Source organism: Phasianus colchicus, chromosome 8 (genome assembly GCF_987193195.1).
Source record: "Phasianus colchicus chromosome 8, bPhaCol1.hap1.1, whole genome shotgun sequence".
Lineage (NCBI taxonomy): Eukaryota > Metazoa > Chordata > Aves > Galliformes > Phasianidae > Phasianus > Phasianus colchicus.
Window position 1 is genome coordinate 29,116,915 of NC_143443.1, and position 27,193 is coordinate 29,144,107.

General features: G+C 38.1%; 1 protein-coding gene across 1 annotated transcript in view; it reads right to left on the reverse strand.

Annotated features, from left to right (window-relative positions):
* Positions 1-213: 213 nt before the first annotated feature.
* Positions 214-27,193, reverse strand: part of GFRA1 (GDNF family receptor alpha 1) — a 141,206-nt gene continuing 114,226 nt past the window's right edge. The window contains exons 8-10 of the mRNA XM_031597421.2: positions 24,854-25,032; positions 2,248-2,304; positions 214-1,486 (exon numbers count right to left, since the gene is read on the reverse strand). Coding sequence (XP_031453281.1) covers positions 1,325-1,486; positions 2,248-2,304; positions 24,854-25,032 — 398 coding nt within the window. The 3' untranslated portion in view covers positions 214-1,324. The remainder of the gene's footprint in view (positions 1,487-2,247; positions 2,305-24,853; positions 25,033-27,193) is intronic.

Consider the following 27,193-nt stretch of genomic DNA (forward strand, 5'->3'; position numbering starts at 1 on the left):
CCTGTTTGATGACACTTAAAGCTTTAAAGAATCCCTTCCAGATACTGCAGAAAGTCACCATGAGCCAGCACATGCTGTCAGTGTCACTGAATGAAAGCCAAAGTGATCAAATCATGTATGCTGGCAACATTGCCATCCAAACCATTAAAACATTTACGGAACAGGTCTTGCAAACAGCTCATCATGTCAACAATCCCGTGGGCTGCAGTAAGGACTACGAGGGTGAGAAACACCTGTCACATGGGTGAGTGTGCATCGTAACTGGATCAACCATCCTTTTCTGCTGGTTTTAGCAGTCTCAGTAATAAACCACGGTTTAAATGATATCCTACTGCCTTTTTTTTCCCTCTACAATGTTGTGATAAGAGAAGTAAGGTATGATGTTCCTGTAACTTTCTGAGCTGACATTATCAGCTATATAGAAACAGATAATGCTGTTTTAGTAGAGCAAATAAAATGCATATCTTTTTTATTGAATGAACAGTGTAATAATTGGGCTATATTGTCACAATGGAAGCATAGAAGACCAGTGACTGTACAACTGAAACCCTGCAGCAATTTTTTTTTCTACTGCTCATACATTGAAGTATTTATGGAACTTTCACAATGGCTGCTTCTTGTTAATTTAAAGAATCTTCACCCTCGTTAAGGCTAGATGATTATAATTAAAAGATAAATGTTTTGTTAGAAAGTCCTATGCCACACTCTATGAGAATTTAACTGAAAGACATACATTATACCTGTATGCGAATTAGAATGGCTTCTCAGCAGGGAACGCAGAATCACTTACAGTACGAAAACATTTAAAGAGGAAAATGCTAATACACTGAAAGAGTTTAACATCGTTAGCAATGTATCAAATGAAGTTTCATAAAGTCCACTCTCTGGGAGAACATTCACCATTAGACAAAAGCCTGGCATCCTTGATAATCTGGAGTTTGATCAATTTGAAAACCAAAACCATCCAATGAGATAAATAGGATCTTAAAAAAAAAAACTGCCATCCTCCTTTCTCAGGTAAAGGCCAGAATTAATATGATTATTAAAATAATCCAACCAGATCGCTTTACAGGCAAATTTATACACTGTCTCTTTAAAACACTGCATGCCCAAAAGCCTCTTGGGTTTGGAATGTAGCACTGCACCAAGTATTTCACAAAGCCTCTAAATATCACAAGAAGCTTTTTTAGAGAGAAAGAAAAAAATTCCAGCTGACAAACTGTTCTAGCAGGAGTGCCTCAGCTTAGCCCCCAGACCTGGAATTCCAGATAAACAACAGAGGACAGGAAAGAGATTTTTTTTTACACGTCCTTTTGCAATGCAGCTACAAGACGACTGATGAGCTTAGGAACAAAAAGAGTGAGAGTGCAACTGTCATCAGAATGAGCGGTGTGCTTGGATAGAAGCTTGTAGGAAGAGCAAATGAATTCTCCGAGGATATGTGGCTGGTGGAGACTCCTGGTGTGTTGTCTTTCCCAATAGCATTCTGCAAGACACAATACTTTCCTTGGTCACCATTACACATTGTCATTGCAAACTATTTAAATCCATGCCATGGAATTCATCTTCTCTTCGTTCATGTCCCACCCTCCACTGTTCCCTATACACCACTGTCACAGATTGGAAGATACAAAAGGCACAGAAATTGAAGTCAAATGATAACATTTTAAAGTTAAGTTAAAGGATAAAAGCAACATTAATGTATAACATCAGCACAGCATGACTCAGAAAAAAAGGAGTAAAGTATTAAGAGATCCCTACTTTAACAATGGTTCCACGCGTGAAACTTCCTGTTGTTACGGATGGCATATTTTTGAGCCATCAGTGCTCATCCTGCCAGCTTTAGAAAAAAATAAAGTAATGCAATTTCTGCATAGTCAAGACAGCAACTTCAATAATAAATTGCTTCTGGATGCCAGCAGATAAAATCTAATCCTTGGGATCAGAGAAGATGGAGGTTTCCAGCTTATAAATTTTTTTCTTTCTTAAATCTTCCTCCTCTAATTGTGGTACTTACTTGCCTTGTATCTTACACTAGCAATAATAAAGCAGTAGGTACAGGCAAGTATAGATTTGTACATTAAAGTGAGCCACTTCAGATGGAGGTGTAACATGAATATTTTTCATTGCCTATCAGTGCAATGAAATGTAAGAAAAATACAGGTATAATCACAGAATCAGAACAAAGAGCATTTCATATTACGGGGCACACCTGTGCTATGAAACACAGAGGACCTGCACTCTTACCTCATTAAGACAGAGTTCTGTATCTACAGATTCATTGGATTTCCGCTTCTTCTGTGCCTAGAAACAAACACAAAACTTATTCCCTGTACATTTATACACAGCACAAAACAATTAGATAAATTCACGAGGGTTGTCAAACTCCTGTGATTTCAACAGTGATTTGCACACGTTTAGCAAATAAACTTTCCCAGTGTAACTGCATGTTTTCCATTCGGATTTGAATTTAGAATAAAACTTTAAACTAAGGGTACTCAGTAATTACAGTGATGAGAGCTGCCAGCTGCAAAGAACATGTTGTGTTCTGTGGCCCCTTAAAAACGATGCTGGATGTTCATGAGAAGAAATGAAATATGACAGTTAATAATTACCATAATACTACTGAATATTTGAAAAAACCTCCTATATTTCCAAGCCTTAGGAAAATGCACAATACGTGAGTATTCTATCCTTAAGAATTCTTGCAATTTCTTCATGTATTATTTCCAAAACTTTAACACAGTTTTAATATCTTGCATGGCTGCCACAGTTTCTTCTGAATGGATACAGATAGAATGTTTAAGGTCTTTTAACATATATACCTGTAAGTCAAAATGAGCTGTTTGTTTACATTATGCTCACTGGCTCCTACATATGGAAGATTAATAAATGCATGAACATTTTTGATGATCAAAGCCTGCAGAAAATGAATCTGAAATACCTTCATCCACATCTTACGATGACCATACAGTTGCTATTACTGGATGCTCTCCACACTGGCTCAAGAAGGGAACGTTTGCTGTGGCAGCACTGCACAAAATGAAAACAATAGCATGCACTCTGCAACGCCATCAGAAAGTGTTTACTTGCTTAGAAGGTGTTTAATATTTCCATTGCTCAAGTGAACTTGACTGGGCTGGGAGACTTTTCTGTAATGGTTTTGGCAAAGATGGACTGGCCTAACGGTCATGTGTGGAAGTGCTAAGCATTTGGATTATACACCTCCCAGAAATTCAGCTCTACGTGCAACCATTTTGTTTAGTATCTGAGAGCCTTTGGTGCTGCCTAGGGATACAAAGTATTCTTTGACCTAATTGCTGATTTTAGAATCCAAATGAAAGAACTGAACTTCTCATTAAGAAGCACATTTTCATGACACTTTTGTATATAAAATAGATTTACTAGAGACAATTGGAAACCTAAAACAGCTGGGATTTAAGTGAAACAGTTTAGTTATAGTAAGAATGCATATTGTATACATGTCTACAGTTTTAAAATATATGAGAAAATAATACCTCAATTAATTAATAAAAACCCTCCACAAAATCTCTCTCTTACATATCCTTTCTTCTAATTACTACCATTAAAGTGGTTATGGTAAGCATAAATTAAACTATCTAAATGGAAAAAAAATGCCTCAAAGTAAACTTACTGCACGAAGAAACAACATAGCAGAGCCTTCCTGCTGTGTTTGCAATGATGGTGGTTTCCACACTGACTAGGAAACATTCTTAAATAGCAGCTGGGGAGACTTCAGCTCTCAACTGGATGGCCAAAGGAAGATGGATAAAGAAGGAGAAACTGGACTTCGATACTGATTTTCTTTTATCCTAAACACACTGCACTGAATTGAAGCGTGAGGCTTAAAAGGAGCTATAAGCAGATGTTCAGATCTTAACTGTGTAAACTACAAGGACTGTAAAAACCCTCCAATTTAGCACTGAACCTAGACATTCAGTGCTAAATTTCCTAGTCCATAGAAGCATCTGCCTATCGGAAGGATTGTTCGTTACTGTGTACACCTGCTCTAGATTTGCAACACTGCGTTAACCACAATCTACTCTTGCTAGCTGGTCACCACACTACAAGTCAACATTTTTCTCCCTCCAGTTCTGTGTTCCTCAAACAACAAAGGACAGAAACGTCTTTGTTTTGTTTATATGCGGTAAAGTCTTCCCTAACTTTATTCAGGCTGAAAAACAATAGTGTACAGCAGCTAAATCATATTTGCTTCTGAGGACACTATTTTAAGGGTTAAATTGACAGGCAGAAACAAAACCAACACCAAAAAAAAGAGAAGTTTTTTCCAATCATTATGATCAATATTCCCTAGCTTTAGCTTAGAAAGCTGTACTTCTCTGTATTCGTAGTAATTTTAACATCAGTGCTTATTCACTTGCAACCTCTGTTATCAAGTCCTACTTTCTTAGAATTGGAAAGTAATTTTAATAATCAGGCAGACTTCTCTGCTATTAGAAAGGATAATTTCTCCCATTTAAAAGTACAGCAAAAAATGCAGCTTTTTTTGGGGGGAAAAGGCAGAGGGAAAGAAAAAATATCACTCTGAAGACGGGATGAGACATTATATGCCAAGTTTCAAATTGGAAGAGTACATTTTTACTGTTGAGTTATAAACCTGTAAAAATGGGTTATAATGGAAATGCTGGCATAGGCTGCACTACTGTAATACAGCAGTGCATCACTAAATCACAAGTAATGGAAAAAAAAAAAAAAAGTCCTATGTGTTGAAGAGCGTGCTATAGAAAGCATATGTCCTGTAATTATAACCTGAAGGGAAAATTATTTCTTCCTGAGTCTTCTACAAAGGGCTCTGCAAGCACCAGAACTGCTGTATTTGTGCCATAGTGATTGGACTCCTGATACAAGGTAAAAAATAATGACTTGGATGTTGTGATGATTGTCCTGGTGGAAATACAACCAAGCAGGGAGATGCACTTGAATTATGAAGGATACCTTCAACCATTGGATGCTACTCTAAAACATCTTCCATTATCCTAAAAAATTAAACAACAGAAACCTGTGCCCATCTTCTACAGCTGCAGACAATTCACACAGTGAGCATCTATGCCATCAACAACTGTGGGAAATGAGAGCAGTTTGTTATAAAAGATGCTAAAGATTGAGCACCAAACCCCCACCTCAGGCCTCCTACCTGCCTGATGAACCAGGCAAGGAGGTTTCCTGAATTGGGTTGAAAGCACCTAATAATGCAGAAGTAAAATAGCACATGCAAATGGCACATAAGTCAGTATTCAAACTTACTTACAATTATTTTGGATTTTATTATAAAGCTCTTATCTATTGACAAGAAAATCTATACAAATTTCATCATTCAACAAAAGACAAGCTGATAAAAATAATAATAAAAAAAACAGTGAAAGAAAAGCAGCTTAAAATAACTGGTTAAACCATATGGAAAGAAGTATGAAATCCCTTTCACTGAGGTAAAATAGCATTTGCAAATGACATATACTCAGCTGTAACATGCCTCTGACTGTACAATGAGTTATGTGAGATGGGCTGACACTCACATTGGTTTTGCAGGGAACTGTAATTCAGTAACGGGGGCTACTCTGGCAAAGCTGCCCCCATACTGCCAACAATTTTGCACTCACTTAAGCTTTTATATTCTGTAAAAATGAACATCTGCTTTCACAGAGAGCCTTATCTCCGTGGTAGCACAAGCAACGCATTATATTTAGATATAATCGTTTTCATGCACCTCATGATGAGCTCCTCAGTGCACTGTGCATTTGTCACACAAGCTTACTTTGGGCCCTCACAACCTTTACCTTTCAGTGTTCAAATGAAGGCGCTAGGCATGGTAAAGGGTAAGTAGAGAAACCAACTGCATGTCCAGGATAGAAAAAAAAATCCTCATGCCTAGAAGCAAAATTTTGCTTCTTTCCTTCTCAGAAAGAAATCAGGATTGAGACCAGGAGAGGAGCTGGTGGATTTACCAAAGGAGAAAAAAATATTGTTTATAGAGGGATTTCTTATCTAACTTTCATTTAAGCACTTAATTAAAATGGAATCTGTGGACCTCCATCTTCCCCATACCCCAATGCCTCTTAAATGAGTTTATTTGTACAACTTTGACTGACACATCCTAACCTAGAATTCTCTTGCCCAGCACCTTACAACTATTTTAAGATTTCCCAAACCTAATAACTCTGCTTCCCATACTATTAACTCTGCTTCCTATACCCCACATTCCTCAGCCCCCATCCTTTGCAAACACTATAGGTATGGATTTATTCCCAGAAATGCTATGTTGCAATTATGAATCCAGCTTCTATAAATCACAGCATTACATGGTTAATAAATGCATTAAATATTAGAGCAGTATCTCACCAGGAGTCCATACTCACATTATTTATGGCTTGTCATCCAGCAGTATTTTTATATATCCACAATAGCACGCACATCTATGTTACTCACAGCAAGCAAAAGGTCTGACTGGGGACTGCTCCAAATGGAGGTAAGCTTTAATTTGGAGGGAAAGGAGGGAAGGAGAAGGATGTAAAGGGAACTGAATGCACTGGACCTGAATGCAAACAGGCACAGAGTGAGCAGCTGAGTTCAGAAACCAGTCCCACGCTGTCAGCTACACACTTCAGGCCTTACATGCCTTATGGAACTTATTGCTTAGACATTGCAGAGAGAGACAACAGAAGTATCATTATGACAGATATCTGCTGTATGGGTTGTTTTTTTAGATAATTTTAATGAGCATGCCTCTATCCTCTCCTGAGATGCCTGGTTAGCTTTGCTCTTATTAACAAGGCTTTCTGAAAAAGAGGGACAAATTTCCTGGAATACATCCTTCAAATGACCACCCTTTTGAAGTAGCTTTAACAAGTGAGGGTGCACGTTCTTTTCTGTTCTGTTCTTGTGTTGATTGGAAAGATTTACTATGCAACTAAGCTGTTTTTCTAACAGCAGGACGCAAACAATAAGCAGAGAAATACACAGACTGTAAAAATGCAATCACTTTAACTCTTCTGTGCACACTAAGTGGTAGGTGCATCTATCACAACTGTCAATAGTATTTTCTTATTAGCACGGTCGTACTGTGCCTCACTGGAGTATAAATTACCTTCAACAAGGAAGTGTTGCAAGAGTAAGCAAAGTGCAGGTCAGAGACACAGGCCACTAAAACAGATCCAATTCAGCACAGAATAATTCTGAAGCCCATACCACAGAGTCAGAGTACAAAGATATCTAAGCTTTTGAAACAATCAGCTTTGCACAAGCCTACAACAAAGAAGTCAGATCCCTTTTTCTGCTTGTTATTCTTTCTCCTTTTCTCTTGTGAATCAATCCTAAAGATGCAAGCTTAGGGCATAAAATTATCGATGGTCATTCTGCTCAAAAGCACACAGTCCTGTTATTCTATTTCGTACACTGAATGAAATATTTTAAAAACAAGTATTACCAAGATACTGCTGGTACTAGTCTCTAAATCCATATAGATAATACCCAGCACAGTTAAAATAAAATCACAAGTTCTTCAGCTGAGATATATTACATAAAACAAGCCCTTATCCCCTTGTGCCCAAATACGCACTGGGGAAACACAGAGTTCTAGAGGCTGCAATGTTATGCAGGGAGCAGTTTATCAGCCAGTCTGTTCAGATTCCCACATCTCCCAGTATTACAATCCCGACTAAAGGCTTTGCATCCAACTTAAAATGACAACTCCTGTCCTTTTTCTTCTATGAGGGCATGCTTTTCAGGACTTCCCCCCAAAGCTCTCCCATAGCTGAGCCAGGCAGTGAGATGCCAGCAACCCCGAGCACTGCTCCATGCCATCAGCCACCCAGTGCTCTACCAGCTCAATCACTCACAAATGACAAGTCAGGTCTGATCTCAAACCCACAGACAGCTGCCTAATGGGCAACACTGCACAGCAGCAGACCTGTCTAGTTCACCTTCAGACAGCTCTGGCTTTCATAAGGTGCATTTTAAACCTCCCCGTACTCCTCAGCTGCTCAGATATTGAGCACTATACAAATCTGAGAAACAATCTTAAAGAGTTGATAATGTCCAGTGCAGGTATAGGAAAACGCCCTCCCTCCAACCTCTTCAATGTGAAAAGAATGAGAGAATTTGATAGAGAGGCGGCGATCAGAAGTAAGCCTCCCAGAAGGAGCAGAAGCAAGTGGGGAAAAGCGGAAAAATGACCTGCACAGCATGAACACTGCTTGACCATTCCCAGATCCATTATTTTTAAAAAGATGAGGTCTACCTAAGCCCCATCCCTTGCTGCACAAATATATATGGCCGGGACAATGCGGCACAAACAGTGTCTAGCAGCAATCTTTTAAGGTTTTACGAAAAACAGATCCTATCAGAAATACCAAACTGATCAAACAGCTTACAAGGACCAGACATGGAGATCTTCAAATATTTATTTCAAGCAATTAGTCTCCCAGCAAGCACAGTACAAAATATGACACAAAGCCAAGTCAACTGAACTGCCTGACTTACCTTTCATGGCAGTACAGTAACATGTTACAATTTTGTTTTCGTGCTCAGTCATTTATTTCTCTAAGTAAAATGGATTTCTGAAGTCCTAGATTCCTCCTTCCTATTTTTAGAGGATATTATGCAATTCTCCTAATATGGTCTTTTTATGGATTTGCCTCAAGCAAATATTTTTGCATTAAGAAGGGCAGAGAAGAAAAACAGAATACTAAAAAGCATAGATGGAATAAGTTTGTTGATATCTCAATGGCTTAGGCCGCCTAGGCTTTGTTTTTTTCCTCTGTTTATAAAGCAGAACAGCCACGTAATCCAAAGACAAGTTGTTTGGGATTTCATTATTAAAGCCCACTCTTCTAGTGATTTACTACAACTATCAACCCAGCACCATATGCGGTGGTAACAGGTAGCATCTGGCTGTTGTGCACCGAACAGAATCTAAAGAACACAAACATGAACATGAAGCCATTACAATCCCTGTTACAAAACAACTTCAGCTTTTAATTTTGAACAAAGGTAAGCTGCTGAAGGAGTACAGATCCCACAGCACGTCCCCGGGCTAGAATGTGTGCCCTTGCGTGTCCGAATATGCAAACAAAGTTGTTCTGTTTGGCAGCAGGTGAAGTGCCTACCTCCCCTATTAGACCAGGCTACGTGGTGCACTGGAGTGTGCTGTAAACACTCCTGAGCAGCTGTCAGCCACAGCTACGATGGGACTGCGAGCAGCTCAGCCAGAACAGCACGGGCCTGCACTGCACTAATGAGCCTTGAAAGAGGCACCACACGAATGCAGGCACCGCGCTGCCTTTCCTATTTCCATGCATGCCGTCACAGGCAGCAGGAGGGCTGGCACCAAGCGTGACTGGCAGGTGATGGGATGGTGTCCAGCCGGGGCCCTGCAAGGAAAAGCTCGGCTGTCTGGGAGACCCGAAGGAGCTGCAGGGATACGGCTCAGCAGGGAAGTGCTGGCCATGCATCAGCCTCATGTGGCATCCAGCCTCAAGCTGCCAGGAGGTGGAAGGGAACAGAGGTCATGCGTTGCCACCGCACTCGGGCAGCAGGACCAGGGTGCCTTCGTCTGCTTCTGCAGCTGGAGGGAAGGATCAGGCAAGCTTGCCTGAGCAGCAGCCGGCACGAAGCCTGCAGCGCTGAGCAGCGCAGGGAGCGGCCTTCGTGCTGCACCAACCTGAAGCAACGGATATTATTGCTGGTTTCTTGAGCACTGCATTCACTCATGAATTTTAAAGGGAAGGGAAGGAGAGAATGACCACGAACATCTGCTTTTGGTTAAGAAACTAAGACGTGTGTATGCACGTGCGTGTTGTGAGTGCGGGCACAGTTGCACACGCAAAGAAAATGCAGTGGTCAGCCTTTAAAGGGTTCAGAAAACACTTCAGATAAGAAGCTATTTGCTTCAATTACAGGGATTCAAGAGCAAAGGCTGCAGATATAACCTTGCACAGAAAGGCAGAGGAAATTAGCCTGTTAGCTGAGGTGTCCATCACACATCCCCCACTCCCCCCCAGTTTTATTTATACCCTTCAATCCCAGTGCATTTGTTTCCTCACATCCGCAGTTACATGGCTATGACTGAGCCCATTAAACCATGACATGATTTAGAGATTGTTTTTTGCTTTTAAAGTATTTCAATCTTGAACAGCTGTGATTTGGATTAATTAGTGAAATTTTGCATTTTTGGCACAGTCTGCTCTCCAGAAGTGCCACTGAAATAAAAATTTAAAGCATTTTCTCCCTGTTCTCCTAATCCTGTAGTTGAGTTCTGCAGGTGCACAGATGTATCTGCAGAACTCAGAGGGCTGAAATTTTAGTGAACTTACTGCAGTACTCGTCTCAGTAGCCACGTTTCTTTCTAGTGCTGAAAATACCACTCAGAATAAAAATATCAGAAAGCTTGTTTTTAAGCAATGCAATCAAGTTTACCAAGGTGAGACTACCACAAAAACAGGTTGTGGCACAATGTGTTTCTGAGAGACATCTGTTCCCTTTAAATTTGGCCAGAGCCACAAACATAGCTTGGAAAATTTCACTCAAATAGTTTATATTCTGGCAAAGATCAGAGTCACTAAACATAGGATTTTTTTTTAAACATGAAATATAAGGCATCTTCAGGTGTATCTGTTAGTTGTGTTTATAATAATCTATTTCAATGAATCATGGAATTGTAGGGGCTGGAAGGACCTCTGGAGATCATCAAGTCCAACCCCCTACTAAATCTATGGTAAATTGCACAGGAAAGTGTCCTGGTGAGCCTTGAATATCTCCAGAGAAGACTTCACAACCTCTCTATGCAGCCTGTTCCAGTGCTCTGTCACCCACACAGCAAAGAAGCTGTGAAGAACTTTCAGTATTCTAACCTGTGCCCATCATCCCCTGTTCCATCACTGGGCCCCCCTGAAAAGAGCAAGACCCCACTCACTTGACATTCATCAGACATTTCTCCATTCTGTTATAGACAGGCATTCAAATTCTGTGTTAGTATCTTTGATTAAGAAACTCTGATGTCGTTCTGATTTCTGAATGCGAATTAATATCATACAATTCCAATTGCTGGCATTTCATTTTCAGTGATAAGCTTAAGAAACTTAAGTTTCACCAGACTTATGTGATGACCAAAGGAAAAAAACAAAAAACAACCACAGTCTTACCAGCAGATCTCCATTAGCTAACCTAGACCTTTATGTGTCTTACCAGCTTTCTAGACATTATTAAAAGGCCCTTGCAGAATACATGTTAAAACTCAGTATTTAAAAGAGACTATGATGTAGCATTCTAAATATACATACTTCATTCTGCATGCACTAGAGTGGAGGAGAGAAAAAATCAAACCTGCCCTCTAATTAGTAGGAATCAAAATCTAACCTTATTTCTCTTTAATGGACTACAATAGAATATGCAATACTTTAATGGATTATATTATGGTGGCTTTCTTCATATCCATTATTTATACAGTGCTCTCACCCACAACACTTGCATTGTAGTTAATGAAGCTATTCAAATAACTAGAGAAACTCTTCTGTAAGAGAGGTCTACAACAGCACGACCTTATTAGAATAATTCTTATTATTCTTTACTGGCCTGGTCTCACAGCACCAGTGGGAAATCTTCCAGGCAGCAACAAATGAAAGCACAAACTTCCTAATACCACTTGCAAGCATGGACTCAAATTTGAGCTTAGTGAAACACTAAGAAACATTTTTCCATAACTGAAATGATTTCATAGACACAAAAAGTATTGGGAGTTTCAGATGTTTGTAAATTATAGCCATGTCAAAAAATTTCAGAGCCTATAATAATCAGATTATGCAAATAATTATCAGATTATGCAAAATTGTATTCACAAGATATTATTCTGCTTTGTTTCATCACACAAATCATTCACAGAGGGACAGAAGGCTTACTTTTATATTTACATTTAATAAGCCTGAGAATATAAATAGAGGAATACTAACAATGTGAATAATAGAGATCAGCTATCATGTGGGGTATATTTTGCAAGGTTTCCATACTAAAGCGTTTGAAGATTTATTTTGAGTAGCTTCCCTACAGTTTGAAGTATTATGTTGTAGCAGACTGGATAGTTCAGGAGATTATTAATGGGACACAGAGCCTTGTATTTCTAGATAGCTAGTTTCATCTATCTCAGATACTGCTATTCTGTAGTATTTTTGAAATGAGGAGGTGGATCTGGAGCACTTCTTTTAAGAGGACAGGTCCAGTGCACAAAAGTGTTAATAATTTTCACCTGAGGCAGTGCACTTCATCAAAGGAGCTATGGAATTAGTGGGATATATATATATATATATAAAATACTGCAAGGAACTTGAGAAGTTTCCTCATGCTCTTAATTTCCCTTTCGGTGAGATAAGCTTTTTCTAGTGAGAGGTGAATTTAACAGGTTAAAGGGATGCTGTGTTTAGCAGCCAGGATGGAATTAGCCTTTCTAGAATTTAAGAACATCATTAAAATGGGATCTGGGGTATCACTGCGCTTCTCACACTGAGTGACCACTTGAACAGCACAGGACATAGCACTACTGATATGCTGTGCATGGATGAACATAATTGCAGAACAACAGGCTTTATAGTAACACAGGGCAGCAGATGATGAATGAAGATTGCAGAGCATATGAGCAGATGCATCTCACTGGCTCAGAGATTATTTGGAGTTGCAGCTTTGCCAGTTGCTCTATTTAAAACGCTCATGAAACGCCAGAGTTCAGTCTCTGTTACACTTACAAGAGCCAGCATGACCTGTATTTCAGAGGCTGTTCATGTCTCTGAAAAACATGTCTCTCCCACTAAGGGCACTTATCAAAGAGTTGTCAGTGCTGCTTCTAAATACAACATCATATCTCAGTCATCACCCTGAAGGTGAAAAGCCTCTGCTTAATTAATGGTTCCTAAGTATCTTCATTAAGCTCATTAGCTGCGTATAGACCATGTGTGGTTTTTATCTAAACCTTTGCAGTTGTGCCTATAACAATCGGAATTTCTCATCTGCAAATAAGCATGACTGAATGCTTAGAAATAATCAGGAAATCTTAATTAAAAGTAATAAGATTTAGGCTGACTCGTTGAGAGCACAATTCTGCCAATAGTTGCATGAATATGCCTAACTAATTAAGTTCAAAATATGAAAAATGAACAACTATTCCTTCTGAATTTGAATTTGACTGCCTGAATTTGCACACAGGAAGTTCCCGGCAGGAATAAATTCCTAAATTTGCCCTCAGATCTGGATAATTACAGTGCATATGTGATTGAAGTGTGCAAAACAGCACACACACACAACATTTATTTGCAATAGTCTTCAAGAATTTAACTTAGATACGTGCAACTGCAAGTGCACTACCTTTACTAGGAGTGGACATGCTGCTGTAAAAAACATTCTTAATCAAGTTCTGATCTTGAAAGTTCTGATCAAACAGTTTTCTCACATGCACACAGGATTTGTGCAGACACAAATTTAGGAACAGCTTTTTACCGATCCTTGTAAATGTTTTGCATTCATCTGTGCATGTTTAATTTGCCAAATTTACTGCAGAAGTCAGGTCACTACACCAAAGCAGGTAGCTACTTGGGGCCTACCTAGTACACATCTTACTCTCCATGTACATAAAACTTTGAATGTACATATTTAAAACCTGAGCATGAACTCAGCACATCGAAATGTTTTTGTGCAATTGGTAATGCATAAGCCACTCTGAATTAGAGACAACTTGAGGCTTCTGAAAACGTCAATCTGGGGAAAAAAAATTAGTACTATGTAATGCAGTATTTAGTTAATTACTGCCCTGTATACCTAATTCTGTTTTAAGAAAGTCATGAGGGAGGATAATCCTATAATTCGTTAGGATACATGCTGAGTGAACCTATGAAAAAATATCCTGCATTATGCACAACAGTCAGTCTGCTTAAAAGATCACAGAAAGTGGCTCACAGAAGGAGCTAAGCACACAGGAGGTTTTAACCCGAGGTGGGATTATTAGGCCTAGTCCACTCATTAGAACTTCAATCTGATGTGAAATAGCTAGGTTCTCATTCTCCAAAGTACAGGCTGAAGTAAACATTTTGAACTCCTATTGAGTTTGAATGCAAGGAATAGAAGTGAGTGACAGCATCTTCAATTCTGGAACTCAAACGTAAGTTGGAAGTTGTAGAGTAGACGGCTTAAAGGTAACTTAAAGATCTATTATTCAGGGGAGACAGCTGATTAGAAGTCTCAGGGATAAAAAATAAGTAGGGAATGTGAGATATGTTTTATTTCCAGCATTTGACTACAGTGAAGAGCATAGGAAAAAGCAGCAGACATGTTAAGAGCAGAATATAATACATTCATGTTCAGATGTTTTGATATTGTTATTTTTTTGATTAACAGTATGTTATATGTTAGCCAATTTGATTAAAAAGTTATATTTTACTGCCTGTACTATAAACCTGGTTTAACTACTTGAAAGATCTAGGCATGCCATGGGAAGGGTTCTGAACTATAGCACTTCAACAGCACGCTATTTTTTCAGCTATGCTGCACTGTCACCAATATGATATGTAGAATGATTAGTTACAGTCTATCTTTGATTAGGTAGAATTTTCCAGATTTTACCTAGGACAAAGCTATTCCTAAGAAATGATCTTAATTGCTACTGAAAGGTTTTGAATCATATCTGCTATATGATAACTACAGGCTTGAGTAGTTTTTTTAGAGCTGTACTTTATAGTTTACATATAAAAATCAAGGACTGACACGATGTACCTACAAGTAACTGTTAATTGCAACATTAAGTTCATTTTTCTATATATGTAAAAAAAACCAAACAAACACAGAATTTGATAGGTCACATGATTGCTTCTGTAGACCCAAATAACTTTATATACACAACAATCCTTACGAACTTGGGTTTGCTATTGGTAGAGGGATGCAATCTATTCTCTTTAATTAAGGATAAAGAAACAGGATCACATCAGATTTTCTCCCAGAGCAAAATACAGACCTAGTCCAATCTCTTACTTCATGCCAGCATGGCTGCAACCCCTCACCTCTTCCTCTTTCCAGGTTAGCCAAGTCAGTGATGGCAGGGAGAATCTTCCTGTGCCATATGGGCTCAACACCTCTCCTACTCAGTCTTCTACTGTCCTTTTCTCCCCCTGAATCTGTATGTAGATGTTACATCAGACACAAGGAATAAAGAAAAATAAAGTGCTAAATCTCATACGAGAATGAGACAGTTGAGCACCTAAAGAAAAAAGTGTGGATATGCAAGAAGAAGGGACCAAAAAAACCTCCAAAAAACAAAAACAAAACAAAACAACAACAACAACAACAACAACAAAAAAAAAAAAAAAAAAAAAAAAAGGGAAAAGGCCAGATAGGAAGAAGATGCAATGAAGATTAATAGTTAACTAGAAGTGAGGTTTCAGAGATGGAATAGATATGCCTGTACCTTGAGCTAATGGGCTAACAGCTAATATTACACAAATAGGTAGTGATAGTCTTGGTTATTGTTTCCTGAGAGGGATCTTTCTATTTTCTGAAAGAAGGAGGGTTTCCAATGGTACAGAAAGGTGTTTAAAGGTGTTTAGAATGGCTCTCCTTATATGAATTTAAGGGAATCTCTCTCTCTAAAAGCAGTGTCATTTTCTTTGATGCTGCTACAGGGATTTTTAGAGCTGCAGAGGAAAAGTTACAGGTCTGTGCCAAGAAAAGTAATGTTGCGGTGAGACTAAGAAGATGAAGAAAGCTGCCAAATCCACTTCCACAAATGGCATGTTCTGCAAGATGCTGGAAGTATGCTTAGAGCTAACACTATATGATTTTTTAGTTTTGAAATTATGGTAAATGCCTTCAAACCCACTTTCACCCAGTGGGTAACATCAAATAACCTTTTCTATTTTTCTGTAAGTCCTGTATCTGCACTGGACTATTCAAATTCATATATCTTCCTAGAATGCTTCTATATTCTTAATAATGAATCAGCTGAACTGAGCAACAAGTAAATTTGAACACAATCTGAACACATCTCGTTACTAAGTAAGAGATAATTAAATGCCTACATAAGGTTCTCAAGGCCTGGATTGCTCTGTGGACAACTCTGTTTGCATCATGACTGCCCAGAACCCACAACATCAAGGTAGGGGCTTTGGCATACTATCCCATTCATACTTCCTTCAAAATTATTTTGAACTGAATGGAAATCAGACAGAGTTGTAAGCACAAACCTATGAACTTTACTCCATGCTTTGACATAATAGTAGACAAAATACAATTGACTACTTGCCCCAAACAACAGAACAGCTCTCATCTGCTCTAGGAGATAGATAAGTAAAATACACAGACAACTTGTATATCATTAAGAAGCATAAAACTGCTCAGTAGTGTTCACAGCAAGTAGATTGCAAGAAGACCATAATGGTGACATCAAATCAAAGAACATCAGCTGAATGTGAATGGAATAGCCATCTGGGAGGTGTTCTCATCCCAATCATATACATGAAGACACTCAAAAATACCAGGAAACAAAGATTTTGGGAAAAGACTCCAAGGAGGGCAGCCCCATAATCCTTCTCTAGGATCTGAAACTACCTTTCCAACTTCTGAGGATGCCAGGGAGCAGGAAAAGAGCTGAAAGAATCCTCGAGACCCAGCACCAGAAATATATATATATATATGTTGCTCTGCAAGTAATGCCTCCTATTTATTTCTATGGAAACTACAACAGATACAAAGAGCACAATAACACTGTGCAATAGAGCAAATTCTCAGCTACAAAAGCTATTTTTCTGTAGTGGTGGTCATAATTTATGTGTTCTTTGGTGTTCTTTCTGTTTGTGCATGAGACCCACCTGCCACAACCTCTGTGACATTCCAATGCTGCCACTATTGTTTCCCACCCATTGAAGCTGATGCAGCTCTGTGCACAATTCCGTGATCATAATCTGACAATTCACGTAGACAAGCTGATCAAGACCCTCTTCATTTTGCAGTGTGACAGCTGTGCATGGCTGTCAGGAATGAGGTTTGTCCTTCATGTTGCCATCACGACTGCTGAAACACACCACCCACTCTTCATTGTGCTCATGCCCACTGATTGGTCTCTATTCAGCAAGCATCAATGAATGTCAATGGGTGCCATTTTGTCCGTGTGAAGGAATTCAATTACACATATTTACATCATCTGTGCTTCCCTGTCAGATGCCATTTTGTCAACTGCCCTTCTGCTGCCATTTGTCACGCAGCAATGGAATATAATGGAATACTGCTGGGGAAGGTTCAAGCTCTACTGTCATACCACCAACACCTGCCTCTGACACTGTGGATCAATGTAACATAATAGGAGGCATTACTTTCAGAGCAACCCTTGTACAACACATCCTGGTCTCCCCACTGAGAGCTTTCTTAACCATGGGATGAAGACATCATGCACCCAATTGCTATGCTGCCCCTCCCCCTGACTTCTCAACTCCTCTACACCATATCCTCAAGATTGGGTGATTCATAACGTTATACACATCTGTGGTTAAACTGCGTTAGTATCCAAAATTACTAAGCCTCTACACTGTCATCTGGTCTTAAGCCAGCAAACCACGAATCAAAACCGTCAACGCAGTGTTTAAAAAATACATTTCAATTATAGAAGTCTCATGAAATTGGCAGCAAATCCCTGTTTGCCTAGAAAATAGCAATTCTTTGCAAAAATGGCAGAATTGATAAAGAAAGATTTGATTTGTTAAAATTTAATCAATTCTGGCAACGATCAAGCTGAAGTATCTTTATGAAGTTTTCAGACTTCATAAAGAAACATCTCTGTATCGACAACTGTCTCCATTATCTGAGGCAGTGCAAGTTTTTTACTTTGGTTTTCCTCGTGTCTCTGTGGATATACTTTTTTAGTATTACAAGTCAATATTAACATGGTTTAACGTAGTTAACATATTAACATAGTTTATAACAGTAAAATATTTATTGTTCTAGAGCACTGCAATACACCAAGTGGGATTCAGAATAAATGAAGTCAATGAGCTGCTATCTTAACTGCAGACAACTGTAATTAGGATTTTAAGGTCAGGAGTACTCTGTCACCACAAGCCCTCAGAATATATAGCTGGATGGGATTCTGGTCTGTAAGTAGGACTCTCACAAATTACTGTGGTAAAAATAAGAGAGTACTAGGGACTTCAAGGATTCTTTTCTAGTTCTCCATTCCATTAGAAACCTGATGGCACAAACTTTTTTTGCCTGCACTTTGCAACAGGGCCAGCCTGCCAGCGGAGCCAGAATTACTTTCACATGCGCATATATAAAAGGAAACAAAGTCATGAACAAAACCTAATATTTGCTAGCTGCAAACATTATGTCTTAAACAAAACACCTTGTCAAGTTCCATAAATGCACAATATGTTATGAACTGTACTTCCAAAGACATTGTGATTAAACATGTACCATCACAATATAATGCTCTAGAATTTTTATTAGAAGTAGTTATGCTTTAAAATTAGGTTAGAATACTGTGCTCTATTTTACAGCTGGTTTTTGAAGGCTATAGGAAGCTATCTGTTATAGAAGGGAAATGTATGATGGACCAGATATTTGATTGAGAACTAAAGTTGGCTGACACTAGGAATACCTTTAATATGATAAATAACCATATGAAGTAATAACATGGGCTACGAATGGCTTGATTTGGCTTATCTGATGTGATTCAGTATTCTGACTCTGGTTTATTCTAGCACTTTGTATTTTTGTGGCTATTCCTACAAGGGGATACTGATGGGAAATACAGAAGCAACCGTGGCTTAGTGGAATGCTGCAAATGCTACCTCTGCTTTTAATAGCAACAATTTGGAAAATTCTCTCTGAGGATGAAAACTATAACTTGTCCGTAGAAATTTTAATTTCTATAAAGGTGTGCAATACATTTTGATAAAATTGTATTTTTGTAAGTCATTAAAGTGCTTTTTAGTAAGCTCATAGTCATTTTCAATTGAACAATTATTAAACTATAAAACAAAATTGCATGACTGCTAAAACTGTAGTCTGGAGTTTTACAGTCTGCTATAAAGAGCTGTATTATTATAATACATTAAAGATGCTCAGGCTATTAAAAATTTTTTTAAATGAACTGTAAAATATTTTAGCGTTGATGAAATAATTCTAAAGTATTATGCTCTCCAGCAGTATACATGCCCAATATTTTGGTATAATGAAAAGCATACTCGTCAGAAAAACGTAATTTAAACTGTAATTCTAATATGTAAAACAAACCATTTTGCTATTGTTATCCTTCAGTAACAGAAATTTATTATACCCAACTTCCAACACTAAAAGTATTTCACTGAGCTCTAATGATCAAACATAAAGCCCTGTCTATATGCCAAAAAGACTGAATGTTTGCTTCAGCTGGTGCACATCTGAGCAGTGCTGATTATGGCAACAGAGCTGTGCCGATTACTACCAGAAGAGAGTTTTGGCTACATTTTTACTTCACAGATCCTGACAGCTCCAGCAACAGGGCCCTGTGCTTAACTGCAAAGCTCAGCCAAGGCTGGTACACGTGAACTATTTTCTGCTGTCTACTGACAGTTGATGCAATACTGTCACTAATATGATATATAAGAGCCTATAGGGTATGATACTTGGCTACATCCTCAAACTGTTCCCCCGATGTTCAAAAGAGGCAAAAGATTCTCTCTTCTTAGAAATTCATCAGCTGTGTTAATCAAATCTTGAACTTCAACAGGATTTCAGCAAGCTTAAAATCAATCATCTTGTGTGGTCCTGAAATTATTTGGCAAAGACACTGCAGAACATAAGTGCAGCCTTGCTCCAGTGGGAGTACTCTACATGATCAGACCACTAGCACATCTGTATGTCTATGTTCATTGCAAAGCACCCTTTTGCTGTTGAGATACACTGCATGTACAGCAATGCAAGTAGATTGCTGGCCACTTTCACAACGATGAATATCCAAACAGGCATACAGGGAAACGAGAACTGAGCCTCTCTTGTAGTGACCTGACCTTCCTGGGTTCTGTCCAAAAGGTACAGGAATCATGAAGTAACAGAATACAGTGTCAAGGAACTGTACGCTTCTAAGAGCACATTTTTGAGGACCCCATTCAAAACGCTGCTGAAGAAAATAAGGATTAACTTTGATGACATCAATGTGAATGGACAAAGCTGCCTCTGTTTTAGTGAAACAGATTTTTGTTTAGTGCTGTCCAGATTAGAAGGATACAACAATTAAATATGATACTAAATTACCCCTCGCTGTCAGATTTTAATCTGAACATGTAAAGCACGCAAGACTCTTTTCGATACAGCAGAATTGCCTCTGAAGCAAATTAAAGATGCTGGTTTTTCAGAAGAAAAGCTGCCAATAGGTGTTCTGTAAATCACTTTTACCAGCAAGCTGACCCCATTATGTCAGCTAATCCTGGAAATACAGGAAGTAAATTTAAATCTTTTCATATGAAACATTTAGTCAATATTCTATTTTTTTTCCCAATTTGTTCTGGCACAGCAATGGGAGTTTTATATTCTCATCCGTCTTTTGCTCCAGACTGGAACTTTCTGTGCAGCTGCAGTGTCTGGAGGAAGAGGTCCAAGTACAACGTCTCCCAGGGGAAAGGATAGACAGGGCATTTGAAAGGACAGTGCTTGCTTTTCCACAGAATGAAAAGAAGCCGAATGATCACAGGTGGTGTGGAGGGACCATAGAAAAGAGGGTACCAGCCATATGGACTAGCTGAGACTGGTGTGCACAGGGGATACATGAAATTCATTTTGTCTATATTTCAGAGTACGATCTTGACAGTTGTGCTATTCCCTCATCAACTAAACAGTACATGCTGCCCGTGTTCCCTGTTTATGCTCACCCACTACCCATTTATCAGTGCATGAAGCTCCACACCTACTGAGTCTTGATCCTCAGCACTACATGGAAGCTTTTAACCCACTCCCAACACCTACACAATGCTTGTAATAATAATAATATGTGTGGCACACAGAAAGCTACATTAGATAATTGTAGACAGTATTTCAAACACCAAATTAGCAGACACAGGGGTGAAGATCTGCAAAACCTAGACCTACAAGCTAAAAGAACAGTCATCTCCAGTTTCAGTCATGCTTAACTTCTGCTCTCCTCAGAGAACTGTGGGTTCTGTCACTTGCTTTTGTCCTAAGGCTTGCCATAAAAGATTCTTCTCCAAGTCCCAAGTTTATGTGGAATTATGGGAATCTATGGCATGCAACATCATCCACACTGTTATAAACACTCCCCGATCATACAACAAATCCACAAAATTGCCTTCTAAGTACCTACATTTCTCTTTTCCTCTGTTTCCCTGCAAAATATTTCAGGTTTTAAAATCCTATCTCATAAATTTGGAATTCTCCTGCTGAGAATAAAAAGACATTGACATGCTGGACTCAACTGAAAAATATTTGCCTTTAGTCTGAAGGGCCACGTATCTCAGTTATATGTTCCACTGCTCACACTTGATCAAAACCACAAAAACCTTAAATTCCATCTGAATGCTGAGCCAAGGTTACCTAGATCAAGAAATTTATAATAAACATGAGAAAACGAAGTATATATCCTTTATGTGGGTAGTTTATGCAGAAAATTAGAATGAAATGCCCTTAGCCACTTTGATTTCTTACATTTTTAGTCATGTGCAAAATGTCCATTCAAATATTATAGCAAAGTCAGTATGAAAGCCTTAATATTTTATTTATCTCTGATGACTGTGGTCTAATCTAGTCTCATCTATCATTTGAAGTATATTTTAGTATCATTTTTCATTTCCATGCATCTTCACTAAATGCAGAAGCAGCATTTTTCTTGAAGAATACATGGAGTGAGTACACATCCAAAGTAATTCTCTTGTCCTTTTCACATAATCCAACATGATGGTTCAGGCAGTGGTGGCTGAACATGAGACTGAAAACCATAATCATTTTTTGACTAGCACATACCAGTTATGAGCAAGAAAGAAGGACAAACAAATAAATACGGTCGCTAAATAGTAAATATTAGAGTGCAGCTACCTGAGAAAAGATAATAAAATATGCCAACAACATTGTTGGCCTTCATCTTCTGCCCTTCTGTTCACTTTTTAAAACTTCTATTCATTTTTAATGTAGTGCTGTGGTCTCTTTGACAGGCATACAGCACCTCAGAAATAGCTGAATTTGGCATTTTGTATAAAGCTAGCCACTACTTAATATTTGTGTTTATAAAACTTTGCTATAAGCCATGATTATAAAAGGACTCTTGATGAAGTTAAGCATCTTCCTGGAAAAGACACTGTGCCAATTTAAATCAGGGAGAGAAAACAGTAATGCAGTATACAAATCCATGCATATATAAACATAACATAAGCATATACAAAAATCAACATTTCTCTGCATCAGCTGGAAGTAAAAAAATATCACTATAATGAACTGTAAATTCATGTAGAAGTGGTACATTGAAACAAAGGACCATTTCTTGATTTTAAAGTCCAAACCTTCAAGAGGCATTTGAAATAAATACTGATTTCAGATAAATGAAGAGTATCTCACACTTTCTTTAAGACTTTGCAGCCACCCCAGACTCCAAGTAGGCATGTGAGCAGGAGTACATGGCAGAATGACAAAACCATTAGTGAACTCTCGCTTTTCATACAACCATTCTGAACAAGTCAGGAAAAAAATGTATAAAAATTGCTCAGCCAGTGACACATTTGGCAGATTGGGTTAATGCCCTGCATTTTATAACCTCGGGAGGTTAGTATTTGTTCATTTCTATGGCAATTTATACTAATCAATCACTTCCTGCTCTTTCCTTCCTTACTGTATTTATTTCTATGGCAATTTATACTAATCAATCACTTCCTGCTCTTTCTTCCTTTACAGCATTTTGAAATCCACTAACTAGGATACTCAGCCCTATAACATCTCAGCGATCACATCCTTATCCCCTCTCTGTCATTGTCTTTCCATACTTATGCTTCTAATAGTATGCTTCTACATATGCTTCTAATTCTACTTTTCAGAATGTTTAGGCTTTATTGCCTTCCTGAAATCTTTCTGCTCAGATGCTAAGTGTATAACAAAGCCCTTCAGATTCGGTAGCTCGAGTTTATGTTTTGAAAATACTATAAAGGCCTATTTTTTTTCATAGGAGAGCCTTGGAATGAATACACTTTTCAAAGTGTGATATGAATGCTTTCAGTTCTTCTGTAAAATGTGAACTGAGATTGAAGTCTCACGTGCAAAGTGGCACCACACTATCCAATAAACATAGGATAAAAAAAAAAAAAGTAGGCTTGTTTTGGCACTTTTTGCAAGTTACTTTGAAAAGATGCATTGAAATGTAAGAGCTTTGTTCTCCGTGGTTCAATTCTGACACAGAAGAGGCAGAAAAAGTTGTAACCTGAATGTTGTATTTCACAAGAATAAATCTGTGTGATTCATGTAACTTCAGTGACCTTTGAGTACCAACGTATCTATAGCTTCTACAAAATGGCAGATCATTTATTTAAAGGATGCTGTTTTCCCTAGAGACCTGTACTTCCGTTGAGTGTATCAGGGGAACACTTGAAGTCACAGCACAGCTTCAAACCAATGTTAATAATCTCACGGGGAGCATGGCCTCAAAATGCCAGAGTAACTGGAGTAAGGTAGAGAGGACAGGGAAGATCTTTTATTTTCAGAACTTTGGGACATCTGTTGAGGCTTGGAGAGCATTTGCAAATCAAACCAAAACCAATGAGACTGTGATCGCTTGCCACATCTTAAGCTCATTATTTACTGTGCATTTTGGGAGCATCTGGAGGCCTTACACTATAGGAAGCTGTACAAAAAATGAAGGAAAATGCAATCTCTATCTCAAAACTCCTTAACGTGAAGTGAATTAATAATACCCGAAGTCATTTTTGCTTTAGATGCTAGATATTCTGAGTTCCAAATTTAAAAGATTATAGTTCTTTTTAGCATATTTCATTTGGTGAAATGGCTTCCTCATAGGGGAATGTAGTGCCTACAACTATCTTCTGTTCATCAGTAACTTACAAACCTTAACAATGAATGTACAGATATGAAAAAATAAAACAGAAGCTCCTAAATTCAACACTATTTACCATTAATTCCGTATACTTTAAGTCAGTAATGCCTCAGAAGAATGTTAATCTACCTTGCTTGTTATCTCATGCTGTTTCCTGCCCAGATTTCACAGTTCTCTCTTGCCCAAATCTTTCACACTTTTTAAGGGCTGCACATTCATCACTGCCTTGAGCAATTGATAAGCCTCTTTAAAATCCAGAACCAGTGACACACCACGAATAGGCTAATTGAAACAACGAACAAAAAGGCTGCAGCCATTGGCCAAAATCACATCACAACTTTGATCCCAGTTTAGGAGGACACCTGCTCCAAAACAGTTTGTATCTTTGCCCCATTTCTTCATCCCATATCCTCACGACAGCATTTCATGATAGGTAACATTCAGAGCTCCCCCTGAGCTTGGTTTACTCAGAGGACTAATTTAATCTGACATACACTGGCAGGATTTGAGAGCACCACATTTCTATCCAAATCTGTGATAACAAATTAAATACTACTACCCTTTGTTTCTGTAACAGGGAGGCAAAAAAGTCCATTCTGAAATCTGACTGTTTCTTATTTAAAGCAGTGTCTGATATTTGGCAGTGCATCCGGCTTGTAACTACAATATGGGAATAAACAAATACTCGAATGTGGGTTTGTATTCTGCAGCAGGACATCGCTGCACACAACTCCATGAACAACTTGCACTGCAACAATTACAGGACTTTCTTACCTGCAGGTTTGCACACGCTGGTGAATCATTGTGGGTGGGTATTTCATTGTTGGTGGTCTCTGAACCTATGTTTTTAAGTCTGGAAGCTGTTGTAGTTGTGGCTGTTGTGGTCTGTACGGGTAAAATTGGCTGCCACACATTCACATCAGTACCGTTACCAAAAGCCTGAATTGCATTTTCTGTAAAAAGAAATTACAGGCAATTTTCTACTTCAAAACAAATGGAAGAAAGCAGAAATTACTTATTATTTTTATTATTATTTATTATTTCATTTTAAAAAAGAAGTGTATTTATAGAAACTCAATTTTTATTTTGAAAAACGTGTTTTAATTTTGAACATATCAGAAACATGACCTAAGAGTCTGGGGCCACATAATCATCCAATGCAGCCTCTCCTGTGCAGTGTTCCCAGTCATTCTTGACAAAAGCCCTCAGTCTTACTGTAATCGTATTTGTTACCAACAAAGAGCATCAAAGATTTACTTTTACAGTTTAAAATATGCTTTGAATTTTATGCCCTAACTGAGGCAGGAGATGTAACATTACAAACTGAAACAATACAATACTGATTCACTTCTACAGCTCGTTGTATTAAAACTAATATGCTCATAACTAGAAAATGGCTTAACTAAGACAGTCTCTTCCTTACAGTTTTCAATCAAAATCTACATAATTAGGTGAGGGAAGCATACTTATACTAAAACTTCACAATATAAAAGTTAAAAAGCTTATCATGGTTTCATGGGATTAAAGAGTATGTTTATGGCAAGAGTAAATTGGTTGGGCTTTTTAATAAACAAATAGAAAAACAATTTTTAATCAGGTCTTTGGGGATTCAACACGGATTTAGGGATTTCTTATTTCAAATTCTTTGTATAAGAAATCAAACAAGTTCACTGGGGACTAATATGCGGAAGCTATTAATACTACTTCTCAGCGGTATTCCTTCCCTTATAAAGTAATTTACATTTAATTCTCATCTGAGAAAGATGTTTTTTATTCCAGTATTAGTTCTCAGAACTCCAGTGCACATAGAGAAGATTTATAAAAGGCAATCAGTTGGCTTGATGCAGGCACAGCTGTAGGACTGGACTTCATTTTTCCTATTTTTACCTAAATAAGGCAATAAATAAAGCAATATTTTCCACACAGAAAGTTTTCCTAAGTGTCTGAATGACTTCTCAAATTAACAGTAACTCCTGTTAATTTGTTATCAGGCCATTTGTGACGTTAACAATAAAAAATAAATAGAACTTTTCCTCTTCTCTGTGAAGGGAAAAGTCATTTTATTACACCCAAGAAACCTTTCTGTTTTCATAGTGGTAGCAAAAGAAAGAACATGGAGTCTTCACGCCTAAGAATTTTAATAGGAATCTGTAACACTGTAGAAATTAATATTCCTAAATTAATAAAATTTGATGCACCAAAGTATATATAAGTGGCACCACCATTACGTGTGAAGGAAGTCTTAGGCCATATTATTAACTTTTACACAACTACAGTTTGAATTCTTTTTATTTTCTGTGAGTGATTTTGAGTAATTCTTTTATCCTTCCCAAGCTTAGTAAATAGTTTATCAAATAGCAACTCAGGTAACTCACTTCTTGCATGCAAAGCTCCCCACGACTTCCCAAAAGTGCTGCCTACGGAGGAGCTACAAATGGAGATTTTCAGACCCTATCCTAAAGTTAGTAAGAATGCAAGCATATAGCATTGGATAGGACACGTTGAATCATGAAGTTCATTTGTTCCTTTTGCACAAGGAAACAGTGTATAGTTCTCACAATCTGATGAATAATTACTTTTAAAATGGGAGGTTTTTTTCCCCTCAGAACTCCTGCTGGAAGGCTGTTTTTTAACTTTAGTCTAATGGTTAAAAATTTTCCAATTCCGAGCCTAAATATGTATGGCCAACATCTCCCTTTTTGCTTCACTGCCAACACTGTCCTTTACATTAAGTAATTCTTTTCTCTCTTGTGCTTGCCACTCTAATACAATTTCAGAGGACAAACATGTATCCTTTCAACTTCTGCTCTGCCCGGCTAACGGAGCCAAGTTCTTTTGGTCTCCTCATTTATCTGAAATTAAAACTCTGGTGCACACTCCACATCATCCAATTATGCTGCTGCAGGCAGACAGGAAATTTGAAAAGAGAACCTGCCAAAATTGACTCCACTGAGCCATTCTGAAATTCATAACGGTCCCTAATTTGGGAGTGAGTGGGACTGAAAAAAAAAAATATCAATAATTCAACAAAATCTTGAAAATAGGTACCATCCGGCCTTGCGTTAAAACCAGACATTTGAGATCAAGTAACCTAAAAAACCTGAAGTTTAGCCA